Source organism: Dromiciops gliroides, chromosome 3 (assembly GCF_019393635.1).
Source record: "Dromiciops gliroides isolate mDroGli1 chromosome 3, mDroGli1.pri, whole genome shotgun sequence".
Taxonomy (NCBI): Eukaryota; Metazoa; Chordata; class Mammalia; order Microbiotheria; family Microbiotheriidae; genus Dromiciops; species Dromiciops gliroides.
Window position 1 is genome coordinate 55,110,416 of NC_057863.1, and position 26,574 is coordinate 55,136,989.

At 36.3% G+C, this 26,574-nt stretch overlaps 1 protein-coding gene and 1 non-coding gene across 2 annotated transcripts in view; both read left to right on the forward strand.

Annotated features, from left to right (window-relative positions):
- Positions 1 to 26,574, forward strand: part of ATR (ATR serine/threonine kinase) — a 118,538-nt gene that overhangs the window by 26,003 nt on the left and 65,961 nt on the right. The window contains exons 13-21 of the mRNA XM_043990538.1: positions 462 to 633; positions 1,877 to 2,047; positions 3,753 to 3,947; positions 5,680 to 5,865; positions 7,436 to 7,528; positions 13,884 to 14,014; positions 14,208 to 14,351; positions 16,485 to 16,578; positions 22,336 to 22,461. Coding sequence (XP_043846473.1) covers positions 462 to 633; positions 1,877 to 2,047; positions 3,753 to 3,947; positions 5,680 to 5,865; positions 7,436 to 7,528; positions 13,884 to 14,014; positions 14,208 to 14,351; positions 16,485 to 16,578; positions 22,336 to 22,461 — 1,312 coding nt within the window. The remainder of the gene's footprint in view (positions 1 to 461; positions 634 to 1,876; positions 2,048 to 3,752; positions 3,948 to 5,679; positions 5,866 to 7,435; positions 7,529 to 13,883; positions 14,015 to 14,207; positions 14,352 to 16,484; positions 16,579 to 22,335; positions 22,462 to 26,574) is intronic.
- On the forward strand, positions 18,213 to 18,372 carry LOC122752339. Its single transcript, XR_006356097.1, has one exon. It is a non-coding gene; the product is annotated as a U1 spliceosomal RNA (small nuclear RNA).

Sequence of the window (26,574 nt, forward strand, 5' to 3'; positions counted from 1 at the left end):
CACTTAACCCTCATTGCCCCACAAAACAAAACAAAAAACAAAACCCCCAAAACAAAAACCAAAAAAAAACCAAACCCATAAAATGTGACTTCTCTATGCATCTTCCATTCCCTAAGACATAGTTAGCATCTAACATTGAATTAATGGGGAAAAATAATTAAAGAGTTTACATGAATTGAAACCTGTCTTCTTATGGAATTAAAACCCAAAATTCTGTTAATGCAATCCATGAAGAATATAATCTAATAAAGAAAGGCTCTGTTCCAAAGGAATGCTACCACATTATATCCAGTACTATAGAGGAAGAGATAATGTGATGAATTCATATCTCCCTAATTTTTCCTGGTTGTATTATATGTGAAAACCCTTCTGAGAAAAACTTTATGGGAAGATAGGTTTATTTGGAAGGAGCTCTACATTTATACAACTTGAGACACTAATAAAACCTTTCATCTTTTAAGGGCGGCAAAAGGGGATTTGGTGCCTTTTGCACTCTTGCACCTATTGCATTGTTTGTTGTCTAAATCACCGTCTATTTCTGGAGCAGCATACACAGAAATCAGAGCACTAGCTGCGGCCAAATGTGTTAAACTGCAAACTTTTTTCAGCCAGTACAAGAAACCTATCTGCCAGGTAAGAGCCAGTATTCCATCTCTGTTATATCTGCAAGAAGCACATTGCCTGCAGCCTAAGTTTATCTTGTTTTCCTTAAAATTGGAATTCCATTTAGGGCTAAACTATTGCCACTTTATATTGCAGTAGCTATAAAGATACCCAGATATACACCTACATGTACATAAGTGTACATAAAAAAATATATATATATATATATATATATATATATTCATGATAATTTAATATGTTTTCCCTTGAATTACTTTCTCTGCCATATGAGCAGCCTTGCCTTTTTTTTTTTTTGGTTGGATTTAAAAAAAAATTATCCATAAAAGGATTTTATTATTTTCCAGTTACTTGTAGAGATAGTTTTCAACATTTGTTTTTATAAGATTTCTATTTTCAACTTTTTCTCCTTCCCTTCCCTCCCCCGCCCCCCCAAGACAGCAAGCAATCTGATATAGGTTATATATGTACAATCACATTAAACATTTCTGCATTAGTCATGCTGTGAAAAAAGAATCAGCAAAAAGGAAAACCCTCCAAAAAAGAAAAACAAAAAAAATAGAAATAGTATGGTTCAGTCTGCATCTAGATTCCGTAGTTTTTTGGGTTTTTTTCTGGATTTGGAAAGCATTTTCCATCATGAGTCCTTTGGAACTGTCTTGGACCATTGTATTACTGAGAAGAGTCAAATCTATCACAGTTGATCAACACAATGTTGTTGATACTGTGTACAATGTTCTCCTGGTTCTGCTCATCTCACTCAGCATCAGTTCCTGTAAGTCCTTCCAGGTTTCTCTGAAATCTTCCTGCTCATCATTTCTTCCAGAACAATAGTATTCCATTACATTCATATACCACAACTTGTTCTGCCATTCCCCAGTTGATGGGCATCCTCTCAATTTCCAATTCCTTGCCACCACAAAAAGAGCAGCTATAAATATTTTTGTACATGTGGGTCCTTTTCCCTTTTCTATGATCTCTGGGAAAAAGACCTAATAGTGGTATTGCTGGGTCAAAGGGTATGCACAGCTTTATAGCCCTTTGTTGCCTTTTCTTTTTAGGTGATGCCTTCGTTTTATGGTGGTTTTTAGTGGAGGGAAAATTAGTTTTTCCCATGGTGTTATGGCTTTGTTTTCTTATTGAATCAATTCATGTCTAAGAATTGAAGATTTTAAACCTCATGGTTTTTTATTTTCTGTGACAGAAATTTTCCTTTTAGTGATAGAAACTGATATTTAAGTTGTTTATGTCCTAGTTTTTGGTGGAATCTCTCCATTCAAGCCAGAAGACAGCACTCCCCAACACTCCATGTCAGAATACTGAGATGAGAAAGCAAGATATTACTCGCCAGCAGGAAATGACACGAAATATCTTATCTGAAATTTCCAATGTTTTTGATTTTACTGATAGTAATCTGTTCCTTACTGTAAGTTGCATAATATGATTTATTTTTAATTGACTGTTTTTGTTCTGTCTCTCACTCATTCTCTTTTTGTTTTGATTTTCTTTATTTTTTAACTAGTCATATGTATATATCCATAAAAACATATCTTATTTGGCATTCAGAATTTCATTCATTTTCTGAAAATTCTGATTTGGGCAAGTAAGGCATACTAAGGAACCTGAATTCATATTGTTCTGGGATTTCAAGCTGAAGGGTCAACTGTCTTATAGTTCTCTACCGCATCATTCATCCACTTAGTAGGCTAGGCATCTAGGAAGTGCAGAGGGCCTCCAGTAATGGCCTGGAGTCAGGAAGACCTGAGTTCAAATTCAGCTTCAGACACTTGACTAGCTGTGTGGGTGAGTGATATAACTTCTACCTCAGTTTCCTCAGCTGTAAAAATGGGGCTAATAAGATCTATTTTCCAGGGTTATATGGAGGATAAAATTAAATATTTTTAGATATTTGCCTAGTACAGTTCCTGGCACATAACAAATACTACATAAATGCTAGCTTTAATCATTATCGTCAGAAGCATCATCATTATTATTACTATTACTATTGTTATCTAGTAAATATTGACTGCTTAGCACTGTGAACAATAGAAAAAAGTGTTAAATGCAGTCCTTATCTTTAAGGAGTTTACCCTTTATGTAGGGTGACAAGAAACATGCACATAAAAATTAAGCAACAGTTTAAGAGCTGAAATGACTCAAACCCACGATATTTATTTTTTCTTTTCTCTTTCCTTTTCTTTCTTCCTTTTTTTTTTGTGGGGCAATGAGGGTTAAGTGACTTGCCCAGGGTCACACAGCTATCTAAGATATTTCTAATAACAATTTCTAGTATTTCCAGACAAAAGACAACATTCCACAATAAGATCATAGAAATATAGATACCTGACTCCCTCATTTTACAAATGGAGAAACTGAGGCATGGAAAAACTGATTGATGTGCCCTTCCTGATTGATTGAATATAAGAACCAGTTTGAGTTCTGATAATGAAATCAGGGATTGTAGCCTAGGACATTTTTTTAGAATTGATAGCTAAAGAAAGGCTTTAGCTGTTTCTCATTCAGATTAGATCCCTGAGGACCTCAGACAAAAGTAAAATATTTTGTAATATGTAACCTAAAGAGAGAATAAGAGGGTCCTTAGGATGCTTTCATAGTTCCTACTATAACCAAATTATCCTCACTCTATATCCTTCTAGAGAGGGATAGCAGTATGAAAGTTCTTAAGTTAGACTCTACTGTAGAGAAGTCTAAAATTGGGAATCCCCTTGGAAATTGTGGAGCCATTGTTCTTAATCATAATTTAGTGAGTTAATTTTTCAGTCTAAAACAGTTGGGTAAAAAAAAGTAAGATCTTTTTAGCTAGTTACCTAAACATTTTTCACTTCAAATATAAGTTGAAATCATACAGGTAACTTGAGTTGCCATGAAGAATGAGATAGAATTAGAGAAAGATGAAAGGATTGGTATGCAGCAGTTAAGGCTCAAATTAGATAATATCCTGAACTCTAGTCTTGCATTACCTCCTGGACATCTCCTGGTGTCTCAACAGTGCCTCAAACTCAGCTTGAAGTTAACACAGGAACTTGGGTCAGCACAAATATACTTATGAGTACAAACTATTCAGAAATTCTCCCATCTAAATAAATGTATTTTTTCATTTCTTTATTCAGAGGACATTACAAGTTCTGTTACCTGACCTTGCTGCCAAAGCAAGTCCAGCAGCCTCAGCCCTCATTCGAACAATAGGAAAACAACTAAATGTAAACCGTAGAGAGATATTAATAAATAACTTCAAATACATCTTTTCCCACTTGGTCTGTTCTTGCTCCAAAGATGAACTAGAACGTGCACTTCATTACCTCCAGGTAATTTGATATTTGTCAGATATTTTATAGTTATCATTAAAACAAGGTCTTTGGGGTAAGGAGACAGTAACAAAATGTAGATACTAGAAGTATAACTCCAACTGTTATATACTGTTTGAATCTTTGTCTCAGTCTGTAATGTGTAATTTGTCTTGAGAGGTAGGCTGGAGCCAGAGTTTGAAATGCTTTAAATGCTAAATAGAGGAATTTGGTAGAGGAGTACAGGTAACTTTAGAAAAGAGAAGATTTGGAGCAGTTCCTTTGGGAAGTGAGATCAAGTCTCAACCAGAGAAGATAAAAGGATCGCATGCATAATTGAAGGCCCAGATTTGATAATATCCTGAACTTTAGTCCTGTGTTGCCTGTTGGACATTTCCTCCTGGCTGTCCCAACGGTGTTTCAGACTTATTAAGTTTAAAATGCAATTCATTCTTTCTCCCCTTCTTTGCCTCCCCACCCCAAATTATCTCCTCCTTTGAGGAAAACTTCCCTGTTTCTGTTAAGGAGAACAATTTTTCACAGTCACTTCTGGTTCTAACCTTGTAATCATCTTCATATGTTGTTCTTTCTCACCCTTATGTTCAGCCAATTGTCAAATTTTGTCTATTGTACTTCCATAGAATTTTTAGTATATGTCCCCACTTTTCTACTTAGAGGGTCATTCCCCTATTTCCAACACTTACTGCTTTTTTTTCTAGATTACTCTAATATCATTAAGTGGTCTCATTGCTTCTAGTCCCTTTTCTCTTTGCTCAACTGCTGGAATAATCTTCCCAAGGTGTAGGTTTCCCTTATATGCCACTTCTCTGCTCAGAAACTTTCAAGACAAAAGCACAAAACCCTCAGCCCAATGTTTAGGGCTCTCCGTATTTTGACTCTAACTTACTTTTTCTGCCTTATCTCACATTGTTCCTCCTTACACTATCTGTGGTCCTTCCAAATGGGGTTTCTGAGACTCTTGCTGGAACGTGGCATTCAGTCTCCCACCTTTGTGTATCTGTGTAAGCCATCTAGCATGGGTGGGATGCACGTTGCTCTTTCCTCAGGACCCCCTTCTTACATGGCTCAGGCATTGCTTGCTTTATAAAGCCTTCTTCGAACTGGATTTATGCATCTGTTGTATCCCGTTAGCATAGTAGGCAGAAAGCTTCTTTGGGCAGGAGTATTTTCTTTTTTGTTTTTATATCCCCATTTCCTTTCCTAAAATAGGTGCTTGATAAACATCTGCTAAATTACCTTCAGCCAATTTTTCCTCCAAGGATATTGATTGAAGTGTTTTTTGTAACCTAGAGTAGTCTCTAAACATCTTGATTCTTGTAGTCATAGAATGATGTATATTCCTATGAGTGATGAATTGTCGTATTGTAGTCATTTTCAGAAAACTAGCTAAGTTTAAATCTAGCTCAGGTTAAGCCTGTGAAACATAAGTTCACCTTCCCTTCAGTATCCGCACCCTAGACAAGAAGGCTGGAAAAGGGAAGAAAATGAGAGATTTTTAAAATTACTGTTATTTATGAAAATTAATTTATTAAAAATTATTAGAAGACTATTAAAATTTTCTTAATTACAAAAATATTTTCCTTAAAATGTATTACTAATAATTCTGGTCAACTGGTTTTGTCTCCTGGTTTGTTAATAGCCTCCTAAAGATGAGTCTTTCTAGCACCACTGACTTGAAAGCAAACCTCTGTTGGCCAGAAGTTAACATTTCGGAATTTGTTTCTGTGTTTAGAATGAAACAGAAATTGAATTGGGTAGCTTGCTGAGACAAGATTTCCAAGGATTACATAATGAGCTATTATTGCGTATTGGAGAACACTATCAACAAGTTTTCAATGGTTTGTCGATACTGGCTTCATTTGCTTCCAGTGAGGATCCATATCAGGGCCCAAAAGACATTACATCACCAGAACTTATGGTAAGAGCATTTCGTTTTCACATTTTTGTGTACTTTTCATACTTCTCATCCAATATAAATTTGTTTAAATATCAAGATAGTCTTTTTTCAGAAAAAGCTTCATTTAAGGTGTATTCATGATTAAGTATTAGCAATAATGTATATTTTAGCTTGTTTGAAAAATTCGTGGACCTGAATTATTTAAAACCTTTATTCTTCACATTGAGCAAAAATGTTAAAGTTCATTTAGATCTCTTTTATTCATTCAGATTGGAGTAGACTTGTTGCATGATCTTTAAAAATGAGTTTCTACTTGTCCTCCTGTCTTTCCCTGCTATTTTCCCCAAAGAAATATGAACCATGATAACCATGGCTCTATTTAACATACATGGAATTATTATCTTTCTTAAAGGTAACTTATTCAGGTTTGAAAACTGCTTTTAAATTCTTACAAAGTTATAGTTCCTATTTTTAAGCCCTTGATCATTTGAATGTTGCTGTGAATGTTATTTATTTAAATAGAGTCATTCTGGCATGGTACATAGACTTAGGAAGTCCTAAATTTAAATTCCACTGTTAGCACTATGTGACTATGGACAAGTCATTCAGTCTCTTTGAAACTCAGTTTGACAATCTGTAAAATGTAAATGTTGACTTATTTTTTAGTAAGCTCAATTTAGAGGGCCAGAACCACACAGCCAAAGTAAACCCCAAGTATATTTAAATGCCGTATTTGAAATTAGCCTAGCTGGGTTTGCCAAACCACTTTTTTTCCTAAATTTCCCTAAATCATTCCATAACCTTTTATAATTGCCCAGGTTTTAGTCTCTATCCCTGTAGAATAGAATACTCTCTTCATTTCTGTATTTCTTTCTCTGAAAGAATGCACAAACCATATTAATTTTTTTCTTTCATGACAGGAATTACTTAATATAAAGGGGAGATTTTTAGAATTGGAAAGTTAAAATAGTTATGAATATTTTTAAAGTAAGTAGATTCTAAAAGTCATCTGTGACACATTTGTTTGCATTGATAAACACAAACATGAGCAGGTTTATTCATAATTGTGCTTTTTTACATTAAATTGATTATCCTTTCAAATCTTTGATATAGAATAGATGTGCTTTAGGATTTGAAAGACAGGAGAGCCTCTATACCTTCATCCCATTAGACTGTCATTCTGACAAGGGATATAGATATAGGAAAGTAAATGTATCTTTTCCTCATCTTGAGACAGTCTTGATAGCATCTCTGATCTTGAGAAAGTTCATTGGTATTGCAATTCAAGCAGCAGCATGGTTCCCTTGTTGCCTCAAAATAATGAAAAGGACGAATTTTCTCTTCGTACAATGGTTTGGAGAGAAATTTTGTGAATATGGATTAATGCTTACAAATTTCTCCCAAAGCACTCATTTCACAACCACCATTGAAGGAAATAAACTGATTGTGGCCCAAAGAGGTAAAAGAATCAATGTAATTCAATCAAGCAAAATAAAATTAACTAATTTATTGAACTAATTGAATTATTGTTTTATGTTTTTCTATCTATATACAAATGGTTAAATATCAGCTTTTTATATTTTGGTTTTAGGCTGATTATCTACAACCTAAGCTCTTGGGCATATTGGCCTTTTTTAACATGCAGTTATTGAGTTCCAGTGTCGGCCTTGAAGATAAGAAAATGGTAGGTGTTCTCATTTAATGTTTGAGTTGCTGAAGTATTATATTGAGTTTGACATAATGTAGAGAGGACACACTCTTTACTTTGGGGCCTTTTGATGGAAGGAATGCTATAAACATACCATTGCCTTTTTTGTAGTGTTTTTAAGGCGTTCTATATGTAATATCAGTAAAGATAAACTTAACTAAATAACACAAGGCTAAGTGAATGAAATGGCTTCTTATAATTTCCATTTAGGCATCAACAAGAACATTCATTTGGGTTTTTCATTGTTAGTAAGGTGGAAGTAGCATTAAGAGTATGATTCTAAATATATCATAGGCTGTGAGGTGGTGAGATGGATAAAGCCCTAGATCTGGAGTCAGTAAGACCTGGGTTCAGTTCAAACCTCAGACACTTAATTGCTGGGTTCCTAGAGGCAAGTCACTTTAACCTTCATTTGCATCAGTTTCTTCAGTTGTAAAAGTAGCACCTGCCTCCCAGGATTGTTTTGAGAATCAAATGAGATCACATGTTTGTAAAGCATTTTGTGAACCTTAAAGCACTGTGAAATGTTAATGGTTATTGTTTGTTATGAGAAAGATCAGTTCAAATTTGGAAGAAAGCAGCGGTGAGGAGTCTGCCTTGATTGAAATGGAAGTTGACTTGAGTATAATGTAGAATGGAAACCTTACATCTACTCTGTAGGTATCTTATATATATCTATTAATGTTTATTTTGTCTTTCCTTTTAAGTTGTGAGTTGCTTGAGGTCAGGGATGGAGTTTTTTGCCTTTTCATTATGTCCCAAGTGCTTAGTACAATGTCTGGTGCATAGTAAATAATAAACATTTATTGACTGATAGATAAGTAATGGGAGCATTTCTGCAGATAGAGCTGACTGGTCTGGCACTTAGAAGCCAAGTGTTTGAAGGGAACTTGAAGGGACAAGACAGTGAAAAAGCAGTGTCAGAGTTTTGGGAAAGGAATAAAATTTTAAAATTCGTCAACATTTATTAAGTGCCTACATGCAAACAAATGATAACATGAAAACAAATATATATGAAGCAAGCTACATCCAGGATTAATATGAAATAATTAACAAAGGGAAGACACTGGAATTAATTGAGGTTAGGGAAGGTTTTCTGTAGAAGGTGAGATTTTAGTTGGAACTTAAAGGAAGTCTGGGAGATCTGTGGTTGGAGTGGAGGAGATAGTATATTCCAGGCATAGGGACAGTCAATGAAAATGGCCAGAGTTGGGTAGTAGAGTGTCTTGTTTGTGAAACAGCCAGTGTCACTGGATTGAAGAGTACATGTTGGGGAGTCAGGTGTAAGAAGACTGCAAAGATAAGAAAGGACTAAGTTGTGAAGGGGTTTGAATGCCAAACAAAACATTTTGTATTTGCTCTTGAAGGTGATAAGGAGACATTAGAGTTTATTAGTAGTGGACTGACATGATAAGACCTGTGCTTTAATAAAATCACATTGGGAGCTGAATGGAGGATGGATTGGATCAGGAAGAGACAAGGCAGGCTGACCTACTAGCAGACCAAGCAGTAGTCCAGGTTTGAGTTGATAAGGGCCTGCACTAGAGTGTTGGCAATGTCAGAGGAGAGAAGGGGGCATATTTGAGAAATGTTGCAAAGGTGAAATTGACAGGCCTTGGCAACAACCTGAATATGGGGGGACGGGGGTGGGGGGACGGGATATATGAGGAATCTAGAATGAGGCTGTGAATCTGAGGGGCGGAGAAGTTGGTGTTGTTGTCCTATAAAAATGATCAAAAGTACAGGGGGAAAGTACAATGGCAGTACAATGAGATGAAAGTACAATGGTCTCATTGAATTGAGAAATTGTAAGATAGAAATATATATTTATATATATTATATAATTATAATGTTATAATTATATAATATGCTATAGTCCAGGTTAAATAAAAGACTGGATACACCCTGGAGATATCTTAAAGGAGGGAAAATACTTTTTCTTTTTTTTTTTTCAGGGCAATGAGGGTCAAGTGATTTGCCCAGAGTCACACACCTACTAAGTGTCAAGTATCTGAGTTCAAATTTGAACTCAGGTCTTCCTGAATCCAGGGCCAGTGTTTTATCCACTGTGCCACCTAGCTGCCCCCAGGGAAAATACTTTTTTCAACTGAGATTTTTGCAAAAAAAAGATAACAAATGATTAATTGAACCAAAGAATGAATTCTGTTTTTTACTTTTGTCTCTGCGTGTTTTAGAGAAAGTTTTTTCTTGCACAAGCTTTCTTATATGCAAAATGAGACAGAAATGCCTTAAGGCTATATGGTATTATGGAATTATTAGTAAAAGCTGATAATGAAATAATAAAGGGGACTACCAGAATGCTAAGTAACACTATTATTGTTCAAATGTTGCAGTCTTCATCCTTTTTGAAGTCTGCTATTTGTTTTTGCAGCTTCTAAATATAAAAGAAAATAGTTTTGAATTCAAGACAATTATAATTATTTCAAAGTACGTTCTTTGCATAGACTTTATAGTGATCCATAGTCAGAAGGTTCAAGGTGCTGAGAAAAGGTTTGATCTTGCATATTCTAGGTAGGAACAAGTTGTTTAGAAATGATAAACATGTGGCTAGTGATATTGATAACTCTTATAATGGGACTTGGAAAAAGACTGGGAAGAGGAAGTTCAATAATAGTTATAAGATGGAATGTTTCTTGTTTTGAATCAATAAAAAAATTAAAAGATAAAGTGCATCATAGTGTTGGCAAGTTCTTTGCTGCCTGTCACTTTGTAGACTTATTTTTTAGGAAAAATATTTGGTCAATATTATGCTTCTTTCTTGGATATGTTATAAATGTATTTTGGGAATTGTATTATATAATTTTTTTAAGATGTAGAAAATTATTAGAAACTACTAGTTACAAAGTATATATAATATACATCTAGGTTTAAGAGTGAGAAATTAATAATTTCCTATCTGCAATTAATAACTCTTATCCTTGTTATAGTTGGTTTATAAAATAAATAATTATTGAAATTTTCCCACCTATAAAATAATTTACTAGGGGTAGAGTAAGGTTGTGAACTTTTTTCATTTTTTTCTGATGATACATAAAAAATTTTAGGTATTATAAATGAAAACAACTTTAGTATCTTAGAAGCTTGTTGCTGAATGTTTTCAACACAAAGGAGTTTCAAGATGCCTTGGTTACCATAGTATCTATTTTGGAGTCAAATTTCAAATAGAGATAAAATTTTCTTTTGTGTTACTTGCCTCCTTTGCAGTCAGTTTCCCTAAGATTATGAAATAAATTCTTGAATGGAGGCTTTTGTTTCAGCCCATTTCCTTAGTAATCATAGTGGGCCAAGAAAGACGCATTTCTTTTTTTTTTTTGGTGAGGCAATTGGGGTTAAGTGGCTTGCCCAAGGTCACACAGCTAGTAAGTGTTATGTGTTTGAGGCTGGATTTGAACTCAGGTCCTCCTGACTCCAGGGCTGGTGGTCTATCCACTGCGCCACCTAGCTGCCCCTAAGATTCATTTCTTAATAAGGATTATATATACCCCCAAATTTAAATGCTCTAAAACTTATCTGCTTTGTGCTAGTTTTTTAATTTAAGCTCACAATAACTTCTGTTTCATAAGCATCACTGCTGTCTTATATTCCATTTGAAATAAGTGAGAATGCACTACTTGGAAATCTTCCAAGTAAAACTGTTACTACATTTTACCCCTTCTAGGAAAAACAGCTAATTTTAAGGTTACAGCCTTTTCAAGTTGATATCAGGGAAGAGAACTGTGGCCCTTACATAAATCCCTGACATAACATTTTGGGCAAGATAATTGTGGTCTAAGCCGGTATAAAAGTGGTTGTGTTTCTTGTGTTCTCTGAGTCTATTTCAGAAGGAAGTTCTTTGTTTTAATAAAGAGGAACCCCCTATATATAAGCTTAAAAGGACAAAGACTCCTCAGAACATTGAATACTAGCTCTAGGTTTGTGATATCCTGGCATTTCTCTATTTTAAGATATATAATAAAAATCATCAAATTACTGCTTATTTTAATAACTTTAATTTTTTAAAAAAGGTAGAACATGTAAAACTTTCTGTATCAGAATTAGAAAATATCAGAAAGTTAAGCTGTAGATTGTTTCAGCTTCAAAAAAGCTGGAAGTAACTGATCTAGAGGCAGGGTTTTTGGTTTTTTAAAATTTTGTTTGTTTGGGCAGGGCCAATGGGGATTAAGCAACTTGCCCATAGTCACATGGCTAGTAAATGTCAAATGTCCGAGGCCGGATTTGAACTCAGGTCTTCCTGAATCCAGGGCTGGTGCTTTATCCACTGTACCACCTAGCTACCCCTAAGAGGCAGGGTTTTTAAAACTTTTTCCACTTACAACCCCTTTTCACCCAAGAAATTTTTATGAGACCCCAGGTATATAGGTGTACAAAATAGGTATACATAACCTTTTACTGTTGCCAATTTTTTTGCAGCCCCCCCATTCAGTTACTCAAACCCATATGGGTTGAGACCCATAGTTTAAGAAGCTAGGATCTAGAGAGATCAGGATCAAAATAATGAATTGCCTCTTAGACAAATTAAGAAATAGAAAAAAAATTTGAAGTGAATCATTCAGGAGATATTTATTGAGGGAATACTGTGTGCTAGGCACTCTACCGAGTGCTAGCAACATGGGATAAAAAGACATGGTTTCTGTCCTCATGTTGTTTAATTTTACTATGAGAAATAAGAGAGGTTCATAAATAAAGACTGCACTGGGTATAATATGAAATTTAGTAAGAGAGGTGAGGGAAAGATGACTTTTTCCCAGTAGGACACAGAAGGCTTCAGTGTAGCTGACATATGAGCTGAGCTTTGAAGGATCAGTAGAAATTAGGCAGAATTGGAGGAGTAATAGCAGAGGAGGTTCAAAAGGTAGTTTGGGACTAAATTATGGAGAGTCTGGCCAAGGAGTCTGGACTTAATCCATGGGTAATGGGGATTCATTTAAACATATTGAATAAGGCATGACACCAAAGCTATACTTCAGGAAATTTTATCTGTACGTAATGTGTAGGCTGGATAGGTGTTGGAAGAGAGATTAAGTGACCTGTCCAGGGTTACATAGACAATAAGTAGCAAATAGAGTGGAAATCAGCCCAATAGTTATTTTCACTTTATTGGACTGATTCTTAGTTAACGGGATAGAGGAATAGAAACAAAAATCATTACATTTTTTACTTGATGAGAGTGAGGATGTGTATGTGTGTATGACACTTAGAAAAGACTATCATCAAAATACAAGTGGGAAATATAAAAATAAGTAAAGTGCGGTTCTTTGGTCATACAACCAGACTGAAACAGGAAAACCAACTTTGAGCCAAAGGGCCCTCCCAGTCACTTAAATATATATTATTTATCTTGTGCATATGATCTGTTCAAGGAGGACTGGCATCTCTGGTATGAGGGCTTGCTGAGCCCTTTACAAGGCTGCTCATCCACCTTTGATGTCCACTTATCACCCCATTCTCACTTGTGGCTCCAAGAAGCTTACCTTATGCAGCAGCTACAACCAACCCTCTTGGCAGACAGGATGAACTAGGTTGAGAGTAACCGACAGGCCTCAAACCATCCGTGAGTTAGGGGGCTGTCTACCCCAAGCTTGTGTAGATTTCCTCCAGCAGAATGGGCAGATGAGAACAGTCTGTTCCAGTGGCCATGAAATTGGCTGAAATAGGCACTATGGAGCACTTAGAGTTTGGCCAGAAAATGTTATGAATAAAACTAAGGAAATAAGGAAGAGGATAGGTTTTAGGGACAAAATAGTGACTTTTGTTTTGGACACATTGGTTTTGGAGTTCCAGTGGTTTATCCAAGTAAAGTTATCTAAGTGATAATTTTAAATGCTGGTTTACACCTTGGGAAGTAGGTAATTGATTTGACAGTTGTCTATACCAAAGTAATTAATGAAGCCCTGGGGAATGGATGAGACCATCTCCAGAGAAAGAAAAGAAGAGGGCCAATAATAGGATCATAAGGAAGAAAAGAGTCCTGAAGATGAAACAGTAGCGGTCAACTGGGGGTGTAGGAAGTGCCAAAGAGTGCAGTGCCACAGAAGCTAAAAGGGCTGGTTAATAGTCTGAATTGCAGCTGATCCATATGCTAGAGTATGCCAAATGAGTGGTTTGCACAGTGCCCTTAGCACAGTGTCTGGCGCATAGTAGGTGCTTAATAAATATTTCTTGCTTGATTATTCATTTGTTTATTGGAGGGTGTCACTTGAGAATGGATGTTGCCATGGAATCTGGATAAGGAATATTTACCCTGAGAACTTATCTGTTCCTGCCAACATGTTTATAGTCTTCATGTAAAATAACAATTGTTTTTCTTCAGGCCTTGAACAGTTTGATGTCATTAATGAAGCTGATGGGACCCAAACATATCAGTTCTGTGAGAGTCAAGATGATGACCACCCTGAGAACTGGGCTCCGATTTAAGGATGATTTTCCAGAGCTATGCTGCAGGTAAATGAACAGGTTTTTCTCAATTTGTGCTCTTGGTGCATTTCCTAGCTGTGCTAGTATGGATGCTTGCTTGTACCTCTGAGGAGTAGAGCTCTCTAAACTTGAAATACCCAAGATGAAGAATTACAAAAGCTCAAGTTTTATCATAAAAGGGAAAACAAGGAGCTAAACTTTTTGTTTCTTTCTCATGTAGAGCTTGGGACTGCTTTGTTCGTTGCTTGGACCATGCTTACCTAGGCTCCCTTCTCAGTCATGTGATAGTAGCTCTGCTACCTCTCATACATATCCAGCCAAAGGAAACTTCTGCTGTCTTTCATTTCCTCATAGTTGATAACAGGTACGTTCCCCCTAACTGAATTAATGATTATGAGGATGGGATATTTTTCATTTTGCAACTTTAGGTTTTAGAATAAAGATTGTGGTTATATGGAATCATGAAGTTCTTTATTTATGGGGCAGCTAGGTGGCGCAGTGGATAAAGCACTGGCCCTGGGTTCAAGAGGACTTGAGTTCAAATCTGGCCTCAGACACTTGACACTTACTAGCTGTGTGACCCTGGGCAAGTCACTTAACTCCCCTTGTCCTGCCCCCCCAAAAAAAAAAACCAAAGGAAAAAAGTTTATTTTTATGTTTACTTGCATTTTATTCACATCACTTAGCCCAGTGCCTAGTAAATACTAAATAGTTAATACGTCTTGACTTATTACTAGTAAAAAAAATACTGCTTTGATTTTAATTCTTACTGTGCTGAACTACTAATAATTCTATTTTTTTAAATGGCAATAAAATTTTTATCATTAGGGCTTTGCTAATAAAACATTTTTTCCTAGTAAAACTCAAAATAAGCTGGTTTCCCTTTGTCAGTCTTTTGAAAAGAAGTTGGATTGTGTGTGAGAATATATTTATCTACTTACTGAAACACCAGCTCTGTTTAGAGCATTACTCCCTAATAACCTTTTAACTGCTGTCCCTATCCTCCTCTCCCATCCATAGCTACTACATTAATCTCCTTAAAACCCACTTCTGCTTGTCCTGTCCCTTTTCATGTCCCTCCTCTCTGCTTCAAGGGGAATGTACTTCCTCAGGAGGTTTCTTTGAAAGTGCTTGTTGTTTAAAAACAAAAAGTATCTAATTTAAAATTTAAAAAACAACAACAACTTCATTTACTCCCCTCATAAAATTCAAAGGCTTTGACATGGGATTGAAGACTTTCCACACAGTCCGGTGTCAGTTTAACTTTAAAGCCTCATTCCACTATTCCTTAATTTTTATCCTGCTTTCCAGCCAATCTGGTCCATTCAAAACAGTGTGGAGGGGGCAGCTAGGTGGCGCAGTGAATAGAGCACCAGCCCTGAAGTCAGGAGTACCTGAGTTCAAATCTGGCCTCAGACACTTAACACTTACTAGCTGTGTGACCCTGGGCAAGTCACTTAACCCTAATTGCCTCACCAAAAACAAAAAACAACAAAAAAAAAACCAGTGTGGAACTTTCTTCCCTCCATCCCTTTGTCCATGACAGTCCATCTGCTTGGAATGATTCTTTCCTACCCACCCATCTTTGCCTCTTAGAGCCCTCTGTCCTGCAAGGGGCAGTTCCTGAACATACTTCTTTATACAACCTTGTGTGATCAAATTAGTTGGAAATGAGTCCTTCCAAGTCTGTACTACCATAGCACTTAATTTGTATCACTTCTGTGACACTTATCAAATTATGCCTTAGAATATAAATTTTAGGGAGTTTCATTTTTTTCTTGTTAGGTTTATGGACAAGGATCACCTTATCTTGTAATGCCCAATGTCAGGCACATTGCTGTACACATTGGCTTTTGAATATTTGAATTAATGAATGAATAAGTACATTTCTTTCAGATAGATATTTTCTCTAACAGTAATTGAAAAATGAGGGCCAGCATTGATGCCTTGTCATGTTTATCACAAATTATTATTATTATGATGCATTAAATTGGAACATTTAAAGTAATTACTACTTGATTAAAATTTGCATTGTATTTGTGTCCCTGGGTTTTCAGTGGTTTGCAGAGACCTATGTAAGGATAATATGAGGAGTAAGAGTAAATATGCTCCATATTTAAAAAAAAAACACTTTTCATTTACACCAGAAAATGTTTTCATGTTGTCCTGTATCTCAATTATAAAATATAATTTTTAATCAAAATTCTAAGTAGTTACAGTTATAACTTATTCTTAATTTAAATTGCATATTCAACTAAGCAGCCAAAATGGGAAGGGAAAAAATAACTCATTTGATTGATTTTAACAGATGTTCAGCTAAAACTAAATATAAGAAAGCCTCACTAATTTAGGCTTACAAGGTCTAATGCCAGTCTGAATTAGTGAAACAAATCATTATTTAAATTTGAGTAAGTACTAAAGCACCCACAACTTAGAGCCCAAGATGTAGTGTTTTAAGTGTTTGCGAATCATTCATTTTTTTCTAATAAACTTTTAGGGATGCTGTGCAAGACTTCCTACACGAAATATACTTTCTACCTGATCATCCAGAACTGGAAGAGATAAAAACAGTCCTCCAGGAATACAGGAAGGTATCTGTCTTCCATTTTTTTAGCCTTAGAAAAGTACAAAACTGGGGCAGCTAGGTGGCGCAGTGGATAAAGCATCGGCCCTGGAGTCAGGAGTACCTGAGTTCAAATCCAGCCTCAGACACTTAACACTTACTAGCTGTGTGACCCTGGGCAAGTCACTTAACCCCAATTGCCTTACTAAAAAAAAAAATACAAAACTATTTTTAAATTTTAGTTGATATTTGAAGTCTATTAATAGAAATAAACTTAAAACTACATATGATTTTTTCTTTATAAGTTCATCTGTTATATCTTATACATATGGAAAAATTGTTAGATTTGGGTTTACAGGAAATGAACCCAAGTCTTCTAACTTAAAAAGCAATGTTTTTTTCTGTTCTACCATTTGAAATACCTTTATACAATAATTTTCTTTAAAAAAAAAAAAAGATGTAGGAGTTTTAGTGGACTCTAAGCTCCAAAATGAGTCAGTAGTATAGTATAATAGCCACAAAATCTAATGCGATCTCTAGTTTCTTGTTGAATTTCTTAATTTTTATTCATACTGTTATGAACTGGAGAAGGAAATGGCAAACCACTCCAGTATCTTTGCCAAGAAAACCCAAATGGGGTCACAAAGAGTTGGACACAACTGAAATGACTGAACAACAACTGATGTGAACCTCAAGGTTTTGCTGGATTAAGTATTTGGCAACTAGAGAGTATGCTTCCAATTCATATAGCAGAGAAAGTCTCTGTCCCATATTTTAGTAGGAACATTAAGCTGGAGAATGTCCGAAGGAGGGTGATCAGAATGGCCAGTAACCTCAGATTCATTTTTTTTTAAGGAGAGGTAAAAGGAACTGGGGGTGTTTATCCTGGAGGAGATTTTTGGGGTGTGGGGGGCATTACAGGTGAATTCACATTTTGAAAGGTTATCACATATGAGAGTTGTTGAATTTGCTTTGTTTGACCCCAGAGTATAGAACTGACATCCCAAAGATGCATACTTAGGCTTGGTTTATAATTAGAAGTATGTTAAAATGAAATGGGCTGCCTTAAAGAAATAATCAGTTCCTTCTCACTAGAGGTCATCGTTAAAGTCTGGATGGTCAATTATCAAATGTTGGATATGTTGTAGAGGGAATTCTTGTTCAGGTATAGGTTGGACAAGATGACCTCTAAAGTCCCTTCTAATTCTGAGATTCTGCGAGCCATCACAAAGATCCTGCTTCCTGATATAGTTTTAATTACATATTTGGTATAGTGAGTTCATGGAAAATAGCTTCTAAATACAAATATCCTTCTAGCTGTGAGATTTCTGTCATGTAACAAGACTTGCTACTGATTCAATTTGGGGAGTGTGGAAAAGGAGGCAGCTTGCGATGGTGCTTGACTAGGTGAATGTTGGTGCCGCTGACTAAAAATAGGTAAATCTAAAGGAGTAGGATTTGGAGAAATGAGTTTTTGGATAATCTGAGTTTTGAGGTTAAGTTTCTGGGATATCAGGGTGGAGATAAAGTTCTAAAGTTTAGAAGAGAGCTTGGGGCTAGAGATCTTGTGGGGATTACTTGCCTAAAGGTGATAGTTGAAACTATAGGATCAGAAGTAGGTGGAATCACCAAGGAAGGTCCAATCCAATAGAATCTTGGAGAGTGCTTACCTGGCAGCAGTGATTCCATGATCACAAAGGTGGTTTCCCCAGGGTGAGTCTTATCCATTGCACTACAGATAGGCTGACCCCTGCGATTTCCCCAAATGCAGGAAACTCAACTGCATCATTTGTGGTAGTGGGGGACTGTGTTCATGCTTTAAAAAAAGAAAAAAAGAATCTTGGAGAGTGTCCACCTTAAAGGAGGGGGAGAGAAAAGATTGAAAAATAGTAGTCACAGAGGTAAGAAGAACAAACAGAACATCCTCTCAGAAGACAAGAGGAAAAAAAGACTAGAGGAGAAAATGTTAAAAAGGAATCTTGTCAGTGGTGTCACATTCCATGTAGAGTCCAAGGAAGATAAGAACTGAGAAAATGTCATTGAATTAGATCATAAGTTAGTTATTAATGACTTCTGAGAGAGTGGTTTCTGTAGACGAGTGAAATGGATGGCTACTAGATTGCAAGGGAGGTGAGGAATGGGTTGATATTAAGGAAGTAGAGGCCTCAGATGGTAGTAAAGAAAATGTGTACTTATTCTTAAGCTTCAGTTTGAGTAAACAGAATTTTAAGTGAGAATGAATTGTCTCCATGGGTTCAAGGCCATGGGCAGTGGTAGGCCAGAATGTAGAATCAGCTCTTTGGGGAAAGCTGTGGCTTGAGACTGTGAGTGATGATTACATGGAGCACCGTAACTAGGAAGATCCAACACCACAGGACCCCAGCCCTCAAATTTCCATGCCTGATTACCAGCACTATGGTCAGTGCTGGTGGAGTGTCTGGCCTGCTGAAGGAATGTCTTCAGCAAGAGGATTCAAAAGAGCATCTCAAAGAAAAGTCTCAAGCTTTATGTTGATAATTACATACATTAAAATCAGTTTATTGTGCTTTTCACAAAAATTTTATCAAGAAGACAGGAAATAAAAAGAAGAAAAAGACCAGTGATAATGGTTGAGATGCTACTGAACCTGAAACAAATATCCTTGAGTTTGATTAGTTCACGTTATAGGTGAATACCTTGAGGCATCATCAAAAACTAATGTGCAAATCACATCAGTATTCCATAAGGCACAGCAGGCAGTCTGTGTTTGCTTTCACTTCTAGATTTCCCAGTGAATGAGAAAGACATGGTTATTTCATCTGTCTAGTGAAGAGTAATAAGAATAGATTAGACCTGAAATCTAGAGAGTAGCAAGCATCTTGATTGAAGATGAGTTTTGCTATAAAGGAATAAAGTACAAAACTTAATAGACTGGTGATACAAAGTACATTTGCATCCATAAAGATTGTTCAATTCTACTGAAAATTTAGGAAAAATTGAATTATAGAAGAATTCAATTTTCATTTCTGCTCAACAAAGATTTATTAAGCCATTATAGTGTGTTAGGCTCTTTGTGGGCAGAAGTAGTGTATTCTAATACTTCAGTACATTTATAAAAAGACCTTTCCTTTAAGACTTAATTGTAGGGGGCAGCTAGGTGTCACAGGGGATAAAGTGCTGGCCCTGGATTCAGGAGGACCTGAGTTCAAATCAGGCCTCAGACACTTGATACTTACTAGCTGTGTGACCCCGGGCAAGTCACTTAGCCCACATTGCCCTGCAAAAAAAAAAAAAAAAGACTTAATTGTAGAGACAAGCACTCCACAAGACTGTGTCAGACTATGATGTAGCATTTTATATCATTAAATAATTGCTTCTGGAAATATGGAATTTAATAAGTTATAAATTAAACAGAAATTGGTAGCCACCTGAGAACAAGATGGCTGTCATTATGGGACCCAGCAGCTGAAAACAGAATCAGCAGTAGAGGATTAAGGTGTGTGGGCAGAAGGATATATTTACCTCATCTACCTTCATTTGCAGTCTACCTTGTCTGGGGTCTGTAAGACTCTCATTTCTCAGGCACTCGGACAAGATCTATTGGTTCATCAAGCACCTAAAATACTAAATTTGAACTGTTGCCACAAACCTCTTATGTAGTATTGGTGTGAAAGATTTGTATAATGCTTCAGGTAGGAATTGGACTGAATGATCCTTCATCTCTAAGATTCTGGAACCTTGTGATGGAAAGAATTAAGTATGTAGAGTAGAAGGTAGAGGGGTTTTGAATGATTCAGGCCAAATTAGGATTTTAAAGTAATTGTATTTGCATTTTTAGAAATACTGACATGAAAACTCTTAGTGATGTTAATCTTTATATATTTATGGTTAGGTGTGATGTTCTTATGTGGTTTTGAACACCGAGTTCTTAACCTTAAATGTTTGAAGGAGGCCTGTCACAAGTACTGAGTGTTGATATTTGTGAATTGACTTAGCTTTGAAGACACCAAGATTATGGAAGTAGTTGGGTTTGCGCAGTTTTGGAAAATTTGGTGGAGCAGTACTCCTTCATCCATCTACAGGTAGCTGCCAGGAACATTATATATAGTTTGATTGCAGTATGCTTCCATCTTTGCAAAGCTTTTTATTCACATCCAGAATTAATATTCAGGAGAAACACACATTTAAAAATATGTGTAAATGAATTCATGTAGACCTCCTTTGGATCTTGGCCATCTTATGTTTCCTGCCCGAGAGAAGATAGTGAAGTTTGTTCCTTAAGGTGCAAACTTTTCATTTCATTTCAATTTCTATTTAGTAATAATAGTAATGGTAGGTCAGATTTCTATAGTGCTTTGCCATTTCCTCTTTGCACTGCTTTACTATTTCTTAACAAAACTGGAAAATGACAAGACTAAGTATTATTATCCTTATTTAACTGCAAAGGAAACTGAAATCCTGTGATGTGAGTGACTTGTCCAGGGTCATAGGAGGAACAACCAGGACCTGCTTCTTTTGACTCATAGCCTGGCTCTCTTTCTATGTGCTGCATCTAATTTTTCACTGTTATAGTTTAACAACTTTTGTGTAGGCTTTGGGAGATCAGAAGAACTCTGATCTTCTTATTTGTACATCTTATCTTGATGAGGTTGATTCTTTTTCAAAAGGCTGTGGCAAAATCCCATGAGTAAAATATTATTCTCTTAGTCATTACCTAGAACTGGGTATATGAAATATTCAGGAATGACTAGCAACTCTGTTGTGAGAACTTGCCAAGCCCTTTTCAAGGCTACTGATCTACCTTTGGTTTCCACTTGTCACCCAATTCTTGCCTGTGGCTCCTAGAAGTTGTAGCACATGCAGCAGCCACATCTCAGTAAAACTCAGCAGATGAGCTAAACCAGATTGAGGTAACCAGTAACCCTCAAACCATCAGAGAAGTAGGGGATATGCACCCCAAGCATATGAAGACTTTCCCTGGGGAATGGGTGGATGAGAACAGTTTGTTTCAATGGTCATGAGTGTGGTCAGCCATCAGAGATGCCAAGGTCACCAGCTGCATCCTGGGTCATTGCCAGTTGTCTGGACTTCCATAACTCAGGAGGAGAGAGTGAGGTTGACGATTTTGTGCAACTCTGCCTCAGTTAAATCCAGTTCAAGTGTTGTGAATCAAGACATTACTCTTTGACTTTATTGGTCCCTTAGAAAATGAAGGACAAACAACAACCTAGAGTTGGGATTCTTAATCTGGGGTCTGTGAACTTGTTTTTAAAATAGTTTGATAGCTACATTTCAATGTAATTGGTTCCCTTTGTCATCTTTCATGAGTTTAAAAACATTATGATGAGAAAAAGGACCTATAAGTTTCACCAGACTGACTGCCCAGGGCCTCCTTGCCACACCAAAGGTGAAGAGTCCCTTACTTAGAGGGAGGTATCTCCTTACTGTCCCAGTTCCTGGTACGTAGTAAGCACTTAATGAATTTGTCTTGACTGACTTAACTGCACTCTGAATTGTAATTAATGATGTTTCAGCAACAAGGCAGTTGGATTAAGGAAGAACTTGAATGTCCACTGTGAAAATGTTGGTATTACAAATAATAAAATTTCTTTCTCAAAAGAATTTTTTTTCCAAATCTAAAATGCTCAACTCAGTGTTTTTTTAGATTGCAACATTCTGGGTTTTTTTTGGAAAGATGCTCTTGTTTGAACTCTAGTTTCAAGTTCAGAGAATCATATAGGCATTAAGACGCTAAAAATTGTCCTCAAAATGATGTTTAAGTTACATATGTGTATTGTTTGTTTAGGAGACCTCTGAGAGCACTGACCTACAGACAACTCTACAGCTATCCATGAAAGCAATTCAACATGAGAATGTAGATGTCCGTATCCATGCTCTTACCAGCTTAAAGGAAACTCTGTATAAAAATCAGGTATACCAGTTAATTATAATGAAAGCTGAGAAGTTTTTTGAAAGATTTGCATTCCTTAGATCAGATTCGTATTTCTGTTGATAACTGATTATTATTGTGAAATTTATTGTGAAAGTATCTTCCTTTCCATTCTGTTTTTCCATCCTTTCCATTAATCTGTGTTTTCCATTTGCTCCTATTTCCCACATTACTATATTTGACCAAATAGCAAATTCAAAAGAATATCTTCTGTACTAAATACTAGGTTTTGAAAATGTTTTTAATGATTTGATTGCTAGATTAGTACTTTTTGAAAGTTATCAAATCTTAACTGAATATAGCTTAGTTTGGCTATGCATTTTATATTGTGATTTGTGTTATTCTTTTAAATTTTTTTTTACTTTAACAAAGCTCTGTCTTACAAAATTACTGTTTTGGTAATTGCTGGATGCATCATTTTAAAATTTTTATATCTGGTAAATTTAATTTTCAAATGAACTAGTCAGATTCATTTTCTTCCTTAACCATATCATACAGACTTAGTTGGCCAGTAGTATTACAGATGTATGCTTTTGATTCCATTGGAGACTAGTCAGTAGAGTATGAGGGAGGTAGGTCAATATAAATCTATTAGCAGTAGTGCTGAGGGCAGCTAGGTGGCACAGTGATTAAAGCACTGGCCCTGGATTCAGGAGGACCTGAGCTCAAATCTGGCTTCAGACACTTGACACTTACTAGCTGTGTGACCTTGGGCAAGTCACTTAACCCTCATTGCTCCTCCCAAAAAAACAAAACAGTAGTGCCAAAAAAAAAATTAGTTCAGTCAGGACAGTCATTTGTATTAAAAAACAAAACAAACCATGTGTTACATTATGTGATTGAGCAATTTAATGGCTTTGCTTTTTTCATTCTCAAGTCTACCTTATTTCTCTGTAATAGCTTTTTTTCCTAGTTTCCTTCCCTTTTTTTGCTCTCTGTTCCTGTGAATAGCCTTCAAACAATGTGTCATTTACTTTCTGTTCTTTTCCTTGGGAGAAATATCTACTTCTTAAGGTTTATTTATAAATGGGTGTTTCTTAAATGTACCTTTTCATATATTTAATCTCCCTTGGTCCATTCTTATATCTCACTGTTTATAGAACATTTCCAATAGGATGTTCTCCTACCATATGAAAATCAGCATGGATACTCAAATACTCCAAAGCATGCATATGCATGCATGTATGCATAATTTAGCCAACTTAGAAGTACACTGCTGTAGACTAAGTATATTAAAAGCAAAATTCTTTCAACAGTCAACTAGCATTTCTTAAGCTCCTATTATGTGCCAGGCACTGTGCTAAGCTATAAGGATACCACCCCCCCCCCCAAAAAAAAAGGTAAAAAATAGTCCCTGCTCTTAAGGAGCTTAAAATTAGTTGAATATATATTTCTGAATTCTCTACTCACTTGCCTAGAGTATAGGAGAATTGATGATTTAGGTTGTGAACTGCATTCTCTTTTTCCTTACTAATGTATCCATTTCCTGAATCCCTCATAGTATTAGCATTTACATGTCAATAGACAAGGGAATACATTCCCATATATTCTCTCATGTTAGTCATCACTCATATTCCATTTTTCAGGCATCAGTGCATACATTAAGATTCAGATCACTCTTCAAGATTTTGAGTAAGACAGAATGTCTGCCTTGATATGCTGATGAATGGTTGTTAACATTTGGTTTTAGCAGGGGAACATTGAGCTATTTGTTTTTTATTGTCTTCACATCTTACACTTTGGCTACTAATAGCATAAAGAAAAATGACCCAGGATGAAGTAATCATGAAAGTTCAGTGGAACTAAACTGAGCTGAACAATTTTATTTTCAAGTTGAACTATAGTATTCCTTATTGTAAAGAGATACAAAAAGGCTTTTAGCAAGCCTGCCAGATTCACTCCAGACTCGTTTCTTTCTCATGGTGTCTTAGGATTCAGAGCATCCTTTATACAGCTGCCAGATTGATATTCCTAAAGCAGAGTTCAGAGCATATCCTCTCAACTTAAAGAGCTCCAGTGGCTCTCTATGGCCATTAGCATAACATAAAGTCCTCTGTTCAGCATTTAAAGTCCTTCACAGTATGGCCCTGGTGTACTTTATCAGTCTTGTTCTGTATTACTCTCCTTTGTGCACTGTACCTTACAGCTTGACTATCCTACCTGCTTTTCTTATGTTATATTCCAGTTCTCTTTCTAGATCTCTAGACTGTCTTCTGTCTACACTTAGAATCCTTGGGCTCCTTCAGAACTTAAATCAAGGATTGCCTCATGCATGCAGCCTTTCCTAATTCTCCCAGAGGCCTCCTTGCCAGTACCTTGTACCTTCTATTTACACACACACACACACACACACACACACACACACACACACACACACACACACACACACACACACACACAGAGTGCTTCCCTGAACAAGGGAAATTCTGAGCATGAGGACTGTTTCCTTTTTATCTTTTATCTTTGTATCTCTAGTGTCTAGCAGCACAATCTCTGGGACACAGGTGCTTAATAAATGCTTGTTGATTGATTGACCTTAGAGATCACATAGTTTTACCAACTCATTTTACACATGAAGAAAATCAGCACTCAAAGGGTTGTGTCCTGCTCAAGGTCACACAGGTAGCAAGTAGCAGAGTCCACATTGGAATACATTCAAATACTCTAATGCCTGTGTTATTCACACTACAGCATGCCCCTTCTGACCTGCTTGATTCTCTTCATATCTTTTATCCCATTCATCTTGGTTTCATTACTTGCCTCCATTTTACTCAAAATACTTCAGAACACTTTTGTGCTTTGTCTTCTAAGTTCTTGCACAGAATCCTTAAAATGCTCTTTAATCTCATTGATTGCTATTCACCCGTCATCTCTCATCCAACAATGAATGAGCACTAGATTATCTGGATTCATGAAAAGTTCTAAAATAAAAGTAAGCTAAAATGTTAAGTGAAGTAGCTGGATAGAGAAGAAAGAATCAGAATATCTGAGGTCAAATCCATGATTTTTTACTTATTACTTATAAGCTCCTGGACAAGTAACTTAATGAGTCTTCATTGAATTGAAGTAACTTAAATCCTCTCAACTTTTTTCTAGATTTGTAAAATAAAAATTTAACTACATGCTCTCTAATGTCCCTTTTTAGGTCTAAATCCTATACAGTATAATCCTGTCCCAGTCTTTCATTTTATTGTAGTCTTGTCAGTTTAAAGCTTGTAGGGAATAATTTAAAATTCTTGTTCATTCTTTATGTCTATCCTTCAAGATGCACCTCTAGTACCACCTTCTAGAGAAGGAGGAAAGAGAATAAGTGTGCCTACTATGTGCCAGGCACTGTACTGAGTGCTTTACAATTATTATTTCATTTAATCTTCACAGTATCCTTACCAGGTTGCTGCTGTATAACTTGCCCAGGATCACATAGCTAATAAGTGTCAGAACCTGCATTTGAACTCAATTCTTCCTGACATTAGGCTCAGCACTCTATCCACTCCAGCACCTAGCTGTGTTCTCCATGAAGCTTTTCCTCATCCCCCAACTGTTAGCACCCTCCCTTCTTATCCAACTTGTATTTAACTATGTTTTGCTTATGTGAGAAAATAATGATTAATAATGGATTTCTTGGGGGGGACCCAGAGATCAGCTCCTCAGTCCTTTCTCCTTGCCTCCACTACCAAAAATTCAGATCACAAACCCAAGGGAACAAAAGAAATGGAAATAGATTCTTTTGTCTGATGGGATCAAACCAGACCTAGAGAATGGACTTTGCTTTGAGCACCTTCAGGGAGGGTCTTTTACTTTCTTCTCCCTGTAGAGTTCATTTTAATGTAGACCACCCTCAAGTCATGTCAACCAAGAGAATTGAATGATGCTAAACAATTAGCTTTGATCAGTGTATAATGACCATAAGCTCTCTCTCTTGGCAAATGATCTTGGCTCTCTGGCTTGTAGGTCTTCTTAACTCTCTTGGGTCTCCTTGAGACCACATGCTGTTTCTAAGAGACAGCATGGGTTTTCTGGGGCTTTTCTCCTGCTCAGCTAACTGCCATGCCAAAGCTCTCTCCCCTGCTTTCTCTACCATGCTTCCTGAGGACA